We start from the raw sequence: 9,787 nt of genomic DNA, 5'->3' as shown, positions 1-9,787 counted from the left end.
CAAATCTGCACAAAGAAGTTCGGTCGATTTAACTGTATACACATTCTACTGATGTGTTTCGAACCGACAAGACAAGAGGGACAAGAACACAGCGGAGAAGCAACGGGCAGAATCCCTCCTTTTTACGCAACGGTCCAGACATAGACATCAGACGGCAACACATATTCAGATTCCAGTTCCTTTGGCATTAGGGCAGGGATATCTAGATACTTTCCAAGGTTTGACATAATGAATTGTGCTACTTTTAAAGCAAGCAGCGATGTTTTGAAATCTGTAATCAAAAAGCTCTGCAAAAACGCAGCTTTGCGTCGGGCTCCTGATCTGCCTGTCGGCTGTTCTTTTCCCCATAATGACCGCCTCGCTGCACATTATCCCTTACATAACACATCCATATTTTTAAATGTATAATACAATCAAAAATGTATATATTTGTTCATAAATTAGTAACAAAACAAATAACTAAATAAAGAAGAATTGTACAAAATATTACTATTGTCTTATTGTTAAACATCATTCAGATAACACTTTTAAACTGTTTAACCAGAAAGTAATGATCACAAATCATCAACGGGTTCACATTGACTGATTTACCGGTTGTAGATAACTACGCTATTTTTAGCCATAAAGATCGACTCTGGTGGGACTCGAACCCACAGCCTTTGAATGCCTTCACATGCCTAGAAGTCCAATGCGCTATCCATTGCGCCACAGAGCCGGATGATTATATATTTACCCAAAATGCATTTTGTTTTTCAAAATATTTTTTTTAATTAATCAAACACACAACAGCAATGCCCCTACCGGAAACTAGGAAAGTCATGTATTAACCTCTTTGAGAAAACATTAGAAAACAGCTTTTTGTAACATGCAGTGTCAATAATCCACCACAAGATGGCGCTGCTGCCTTTCTCTTCACAGAGAACAGTCTCCCACTCCTCTGTCTATGTTATGTTAGTCTATGTTTGATAACCGTGAAGTAGCCGAAATACACCCTGCGAGCGCGGTTTCGAATCCCGCTCAATCCCTTGTATGCCAGAACATACATAAATGTAAAAGTGGAGGTTATTTATTATTTTACCAAAGTTTTGGGTAGGTTGTGAATAAAATCAATGGATCATTTAAGTTCTTCACCATAATCATTCGTGATTCATTGTCTGTTTATATGATTGTACTTTGTAACAGAATATAAATCTTCAAAGTAACTCATGTTATCAAATCAATGAGGTTCAGAGTCAAATCTTTGCCTCTGAAATGTAGTGACGTATTAAGGTGCATGCAAGGAAGTACATCATTGTACATTGCTTCTATAGATGTACTTCATATAGAATAGTACTTAGAATATAAGTAATATGACAAATATGTATGAGGATTATTGTTATGTTGTGCATTTATTATTATAATTACAACTTTTAATAAATGAATTAAAACTTAACAACAAAGTATTAAGTAAATATAACAATAATGAATACGAAATATGATTATGAAATATTCAAAACAGAAAATCCATACTTGTTTTATATGTATTTAAAACAACAGTAATAACAACAACAACAATTCTTAAAATATGTATAGTAAAGTGTAAAATAAATACTAATAACAAGACCAACAGTGCAAAATATAACAAAGTGAAAAATATATTAAAGTGAAAAAGTTGCAAAATAAATAACAAATATTTAAAATAAATTAAAAACACAGAAACATCCAAAACTGTTTTATACGTGCTATGAGGTCACAACAACATTGTAATACCAATATAAACAATAATAATAATAATAATAATAATAAAAGTGTACCATATATAACATAACTAATTAAACAGTGCCATCAAATGTAAAGAAATAAAGTGTCAAATAAATAACAAACTGACCCACCTGCTCACAACATGAGGTCCTTTAAGGTGCATCCCCTCTCTTTTTTCCCCATACCCTCTTTGCTCCAGCACAGCCCTCCAGTCCTCATAGGGCCGGGTCTCTGATTCTTTACAGTACCAATTGCTAAAGTACTGTAAGTGGGCTTTGAGGCTTCCTGTCTTTGTTGGACTTTTTGCATATGGTGGCATCTGTCTATTTTACTTACTTTCTTTTGCCTGATCCAGATTGCTCCCTCTCCTCTTGTCTTTCAAAAGTTGGGATTATTTTGAACAGTATAGAAAACATTAAAGTGTAAGTATACATGTTTTGCAGTATATGTAGTATGCTTATTTACTCACCATTGTTTGACATTCACTTCTGGGAGCTGGATGGTGGCCTCAGTCATCACCTTGGTGTTGGTGATCACGCACTCTCGGATGTGCTTATCAGCACGTATCACCATTGTGAACCGTGAGACCCTCTTTCCCTCGCAGCGCACAGTGTTTTGGTAGAGAGCACAGAGCCTTGTGAAGATGGCCTCCACCACTCTGTTGCAGTTTGGCCACTGTGCAGGACTGTGAGCCCCAATGAAGCACCTGTACATCCAACAGAATACTTATTATTATGAATGACTAAAGATTGAGATGTATTTGTACTTTTCTGTAATTGTACTTTCCTAAAGTTATGGGGGAAACCCAGAAAGTGTTGTTCTGCTTTATTCCATCTGACACACACACTTGCTTACTGTACTGTAGGTCTCTAATGTAATTGTTTGTTTTGGACCCAAGAAAGGAAAGGAGGTGTTCAAGTTAATAAGGATCCTTTAATAAACTTGACTACACGTATTAAGGTGAAGACAGTACAGTGTTTCAGTCATTTTAAAATGTTGTACCTAATGTAACAAATATTTTAGTAGTCTCGACACCTGGTGCCACAATCTTTGTTGTTGCCCTGAATCGTCCCTGCTTCAGTGTGTTTTATATCAATCGAAATGTATAAATAGCCTATATTTTGTATGAAAAACTCGACCTTCATACTAACTATTTAATAATTTCCTCTCAATTATAGTGTATTAAAGTACCTTACAATGGAAACAGGCCTGCCTACTAAAGTACAAGTATTTCATAATATAAGGTGGAGTTAACTGCATTGTAACTTCCCTTCACTGTCCCCCCCGGACTTTCATAGTTTACAGGTGAGGTTTCATATTTAAATTAATGGTAAAATAAAAACAGGTGTCCGGTTACATTCAAGGGCAAGGTTTTTTTTTGCTCTTGTTTTATTTGTATATCATATCATGCTGTTAAAGCTCGCTTAAAGACTAAATTCATTTTTAAAACACGTCGGTCGCTGCCACCGATGACGGAGGACAAAAAGGCAAGAAGCTCCGCTTGCTCCCGTCCGGTCCCGTCCGAGATTCTCTCTAGCTCGTAGTTATGTTAGTCCTTAACTTAAACTGGGTAATGTCCTAAACAAGCATGTTATTTAGCCAGATATGTTAACATTAAATTGACGATACATGTAAATAATAATCCGCTACCGGTAAAAATCACATGGAACGGTTACGGCGGGACATGTCCGGTTCGCTAGCATACTTGCCAACCCTCCCGATTTTCGCGGGAGACTACCGATTTCATTGCCTTCTCCCGGTTTCCTCCCGGGTCATATTTCTCCTGCATTTCTCCCGATTTCTGACTAAATCCGATTTACTCAGGACTGCTTCCACTCGGACTTTAATACAGCTACACCATTGTTTGGTTTCTTTTTAGTAGCGCGTGCAACTGAAATTCTGAGAGGGTGAGGCAGATAGTCACAGAAAACAGAACAAGAATCAACAACTCTACCCTCTGCTCACTCCTTTCCTATAATACAGGTCCAGCCCACACATATGCTCCATCAAGACAGTGCACTTACAACTACAATAAGCATGTTAATGTTAATCTAATACAGCTCCGGCGATCCACTAGCACCCCCGCGGTGGTTTTGAAATTCTCCCGATTTCTGAGGTCTCAAGGTTGGCAAGTATGTTCGCTAGTCATGAGTAAAATGTCCCTGTGCAACATGTTGTTTAGTTAAAATATATCTATACATCTAATATGGCAGTTTATAAGCATTGACAACATAGTTAAAGGATGATGTACTTACTTTCGTGATGTTGGGAAAAAGTGAATCTCTCGCTTGAGGCGTCCGCAGAGTATAGCCCGCCTACGTAGACGCTGATTGGTCAATTTTTGGTTGCTGCGGGAGCAATTCTTGGTAGCAATACGGGCGCTGATTGGCCAGAGCTCTCAATTCTTGGTAGAATCTTGGTAGCAGACGTGAACGTGATTGGCTGTTGCTATCAAGAATGAGCTCGACTCACAGGCGACGGGGAGCGCCCGGATGATTATATATTTACCCATAATGCATCTTGTTTGTCCAAATAATTGTTTTTATTAATCAAACACACAACAGCAATGCCCCAACCGGAAACTAGGAAAGTCATAATTAACCTCTTTGAGAAAACATTACAAAAAACGGCTTTTTGGAACATGCAGTGTCGATAATCCACCACAAGATGGCGCTGCTGCCTCTCTCTTCGCAGAGAACAGTCTCCCACTCCTCTGAGAGGGAGCGGACCCCTTTCTCCTTTTATAACAGAGAGGGAATGGGACAGAGGGAGATAGAGGTGGGCAGAGGTGAGAGTGAGAGGACAGCAGCTGGGCTCCTGCCATATCTCATTTATATTTAGGGATCTCAAAGAAGAGGAGGGAAAGGACTAAAGCAGGAGTGTTTGGTGCGTAAAACGGGATAGGTTGGTCTCCAAATTCTAGGAGTTCACTTTGAGGCTGATCGGTTTTATTTGGAGGTGGGTTTCTGTGCCTCGTAGGAATATTTTTTACACGATTTGCGTCCATTTCAAATCAGAATTATTGTTATTATAAGTAATTCCGGAGTTGTTAACTCTGATTTTTTTTTTAACTATAGCAGGATTGTTTGGTGCGTAAAACGAAATAGGTTGGTCTCCAAATTCTAGCACTTTGAGGCTGATCGGTTTTCTTTGGAGGTGGGTTTCTTTGCCTCGTAGGAATATTTTGTACATGTTTTATTATTACATCCTTATCACATCATCAGAATGTTATTAAAAGTACTTCCTAATTCTGTCCATTTGTCTCCATTTCAGCGCATCGGTGCACGGATTACAATGCAAAGCGTTTTGGAGGTTTGGCTCACCTTGGTGACGGTGGGGTCGCTCACAGAGGGGGTCTCTGGAGGGTACGGGCTCAGCATGTTCGCGGCTCAGTCGTCCCCCCCTGATCCCTGCTACGATGAGAACGGGAACCCTCGGAGGTGCATCCCGGACTTCGTGAACTCCGCGTTTGGAAAGGACGTGCGCGTGTCCAGCACCTGCGGGACCCCGGCCGCCAGGTACTGCGTGGTGACCGAGAAGGAGGAGGAGAGGACTCGGGACTGTCACACCTGCGACGCCGGAGACCCCAAGAAATCTCACCCTCCTGCGTACTTAACGGACCTCAACAACCCGCACAACCTCACCTGCTGGCAGTCCGAGAACTACGTGCAGTTCCCGCAGAATCTCACCCTCACTTTATCCCTGGGGAAGAAGTTCGAGGTGACCTATGTGAGCCTGCAGTTCTGCTCACCCAGACCCGAGTCCATGGCCATCTACAAGTCCATGGACTACGGGAAGTCCTGGGTGCCGTTTCAGTATTACTCCACTCAGTGCAAGAAGATGTACAACCGGCAGAATAAAGCAGCGATCACCAAGCAGAACGAACAGGAGGCCATCTGCACGGACTCCCACACCGACATGCACCCTCTGACAGGGGGGCTCATCGCCTTCAGCACCCTGGACGGGAGACCCTCTGCGCACGACTTCGATAATTCCCCCGTGCTGCAGGACTGGGTGACGGCCACCGACATCAAGGTGATCTTCAGCCGGCTGCACACGTTTGGAGACGAGAACGAGGACGACTCGGAGCTGGCGAGAGACTCCTACTTTTACGCGGTGTCTGACCTGCAGGTCGGGGGCAGGTGCAAGTGCAACGGGCACGCGTCGAAGTGCGTGAAAGACCGCGAGGGGAACCTGGTGTGTGAGTGCAAGCATCACACCGCGGGCCCGGAGTGCGACAGGTGCAAACCCTTCCACTACGACCGGCCCTGGCAGCGCGCCACGGCCCGCGAGGCCAACGAGTGTGTCGGTAAGGAATCTGCTTCTTTTTTTGTTGTCCTTTACTGTGGATTTATTTCAGCTCTGAAATCTGCTTTTGATTGTTTATATATTTTCTGATCCATGTAAAAAAAAATCGTTGTAATTACGCACTATCATTTTCCTGCCATTACGCACGACAATTACGCACAAGTGTTACTCGAAAATGTGAATGTTGTAGTAATTATTCTTGCTGGGAATGAGATTGGGTCACTGAAAACTTGATTTTATTCTACATACATGCTTGTGCTGCAAACACGGATTACTAGGAGGTGATATAAACTCAAATTAGGGTTTTATTAATTTGTCTGTGGCTAATAAATCCTTTTTGAGGCAAATAGAGAAAACAAGGCCTCCATCTGAAACCCCGCGGCCTGAATAGTAAAAAGTAATGTCTTGATATTTAAAAGAGATATTTTTTTAAACATTTAAATCTAATCAAATTGATCATAATTGTATTTCGAAAAACGACCTCTCTAGGTATTGTTTAAAATGCTCTAAATACAGTACATTACAAAAGGGCCATGCTGATTCAATATTCTTCAGGCCTAAACACATTACACATAATTCAAATTAATTATTAAACCCACATTTTCAATTTTGTCAGATAATTGATAATATATCTATCAAGCATCGTCCATTTTAAGAATCTTAAATACACACAATTTAACTGCCTAATTAAAGAAATGTCTTAATCAAAAATGTAAAGTAATATTTCCTTTATGCCAAGATAAAATCAAAGTGTGTTTCACAACCCACCCTCTGTTCAGTAATACATTGCCTGCTGATTTGTATCAACACCCAGAAGAAAAGAAAGCGCCGGAAGTCATTTCCACAAACACAGTGCGCCTGTCCGAATGCGTAATTGCGCTTTGACCCGCGGGGTTTCCGACTGTAGTAGTGGAGCTTTCTTTTTTAAATAGGAAGGAAACATTGCTGCTGCGGAGATAGACTGCAGGGGCGTTTTGTGTTTCCATAAGCAGGTGCTGCTGCAGATTGCATGGCAGATTAAAGCGCTTTTATTGACATTTTTGGCACGTAGAGTATAAACTACTGCTGTGGAGCCAGAGAGAGGAGGACAAAGAGGGAGGTCATTTGAAGCCTGATGTGAGTTTTTTATTGTAGCAGTAGTGCATTTGCTGTGATGCTGATTTTCAACAGAGCATGGGGGGGGGGGGGGGGGGGGGGTTATATCAACAGCTCAAGCCCCTGAAGTCCTGACAGTGCCATGGTTTGCTTATCCAAACGGAACAAGTGAACGAGCTGTTCCCCTTGGCCTCCGACTTCTGCCTCTGCAGAGCCAGCATCTCGGTGTATTTCACTAAAACAAAAGCGTGTGGCATCCATCTCTGTGTCAGTGCGAGCCCCCTGCACCCCCCCCCCACCCCCCACACCCTTTCACCATGTTGCTTTTTGTCGGCGGGTGTCATCAGATAAATCAAACGCAGAAAATACAAAGCATGTCTTCCAAAGAGGAAATAATAGAGGAGTCTGACACGAGACCTCAATAGGAAGTGACACAGGTTCACACAATGACCAAAACACGGAGGCTGTAATCGATTACAAAAGGATGCAATCAAAAATGACGAAAAACTGAGGACACAGAGAGATGAAAAATGACCTCAAATAGATACAAAATGGTGAAGAAAATGCAAAATTACTACAAAGTGACCAAAAAGTGAAAGAGAGTGAAAGGGTGACTCAAAAATTCTAAAAAACTACTTTAGAGGCTATTACTTAAGATATCAAAGATTGCGGCCTGGCATTTAATAACAAGGTGACCAAAAGTGACTATGAAGGGTCACAAAATGACAGAAAAACACTGCATATAGAACTTTGCTGATTAAAAAGTGATGCATATTGACAAGAAAAAGCCACAGATGGACCACAAAGTGTCTAAAGAGTGTCTAAAGAGTGACTCAAAGTGACAAAAAAAAAACTTCAAGACACCTTCTGCGGTCACCGAAGCCTGATAAGAATGTGTGTGTACAAAACAAACTCTTACTGATATGTGCTGGGTCCAGGCTCAAGGGCGTATGGCACTCTCAACTCTTTCCAGGACATGCCGGGGCCCTGCCTGCCTGTAGCTTCGCCGATATCTGTGTTGATAGGTGATAGAGTACGAGCGGGGAATCAGCTTAGAAACACGTTTGTGTGAGTTTATCAAATTTAGCAGTGAGTCCGTGTCAGCCACAGCTGAAAAGCTTGTCCATGCTTTTATCTTCAGTAGACTCGACTACTGTAATGGTGTCTTCACAGGTCTCACTAAAACATCTATTAGAAAGCTGCAGCTGATTCAGAACGCTGCTGCTCGAGTCCTCACTAACACTAAGAAAGTGGATCACATCACTCCTGCTCTGAAGTCTTTACACTGACTTCCTGTGTGTCAAAGAAAAGATTTCAAAATACTGCTGCTGTTTATAAAGCACTGAATGGTTTAGGCCCAAAATGCATTTCTGACCTCCTGCTAAATGATGAACCATCCAGATCTCTCAGGTCTTCAGGGACTGGTCAGCTTTCTGTCCCCAGAGTCAGAACTAAACATGGAGAAGCAGCGTTCAGTTATTATGCTCCAAACATCTGGAACAAACTCCCAGAAACCTGCAGGTCCGCTGCAACTCTGACTACTTTTAAATCCAGGCTGAAGACTTTTCTTTTTGTCGCTACTTTCAATCGATATATTCATATCTTAAACTGCACTGTAACTTTTATTATCTTTGCTTTTTAATGCCATTTTCTTAATGTCTTTCATTTTTGTAAAGCACTTTGAATTGCCCCCAAAGGTAGTTAAATTCATTATTGGGGTTAAAGTCTCCTACGTGTGCCGTTTTGGTTTCAAGGCCCTGGTTCGCGGAGAACACCAAAAAAGTCCTACAAAAGACAACTTAAACTTAACTAACGTGCATTTAAAAATAAAAAAGATGAATAGTTTCGGCGAAAACTAAAAGCTACCATGGGGTCAGATTATAATGTTCCAAAGGGGGGTTCGTTCAGATGTGTGTATCTCACACTGCTCTGTCACTGTGATTCATGTATCTTTGCTTTTAAATTAGTGTTTTTAGATATCACTTCATAATATTTGTTTCTTAAATGCTATTAATGTCTTTCATTTTTGTTTAGCACTTTGAATTGCCTTGTGTTGAAATGTGCTATATACTATAAATAGCCTTGCCTTGCCTTGCCTTACTTAGAGAGGCTGTTGCGACTAAGAGAGACCATGAGGATGTCGGACACCTAAAGCATGGAAGAAGAAGTAGTATGTTGGTGTTGATCATCTGTCTGGGTTCCTCCTCGGATGTTTCAGATCCGTTGTAAGAAGGAGAGATGTGTGGAGAGAAGTTGCTTTCACTTGAGGAAGGCAGAGTGAGTTTCCCATGACTCTACATGCATTGTGTGAACAGCCATGTGTGTGTGTTGGCAGCAGCAGCTTCACATTCTGCAGGACTTACACATGTGACCATAAAAGTATAAGAGTATAAAAGTAGGGGCGTTAACCTGAGGATCCCATCCACGTCTGTCTCTGCAATGGAGTATTTTAATGTGTTTACCCTTTTTCATAATGGTATTCCCTTATTTGTAACCCTATTGCACATGATCAGTTATTACCAAAGACCTCACTCAAAAATATTGATTACAAAATGATTGTATTTATTTAAATCGTATTGCTTCCACTATGAAAAAAAGGTCTGTTCCACATTTTCTTTAGCTGTTCCCTTTAGTGTTTGCCCTC

General features: G+C 41.2%; 1 protein-coding gene across 1 annotated transcript; it reads left to right on the top strand.

Annotated features, from left to right (window-relative positions):
• Positions 1-4,513: 4,513 nt before the first annotated feature.
• LOC307027454 (netrin-1-like) lies at positions 4,514-6,049 on the top strand (the record flags this gene model as incomplete). Its single annotated transcript, XM_079695705.1, has 3 exons — positions 4,514-4,698; positions 4,818-4,896; positions 5,014-6,049. A coding segment is annotated over exon 3 (1,015 nt), but the record flags the coding sequence as incomplete, so codon positions are not given.
• Between the last annotated feature and the right edge of the window lie 3,738 nt (positions 6,050-9,787).

This window comes from Notothenia rossii (genome assembly GCF_949606895.1).
Source record: "Notothenia rossii genome assembly, contig: scaffold_654, whole genome shotgun sequence".
NCBI lineage: Eukaryota > Metazoa > Chordata > Actinopteri > Perciformes > Nototheniidae > Notothenia > Notothenia rossii.
The sequence above is the reverse complement of the archived record's forward strand: the minus strand, read 5'-3'. Positions and strand labels throughout refer to the sequence as shown.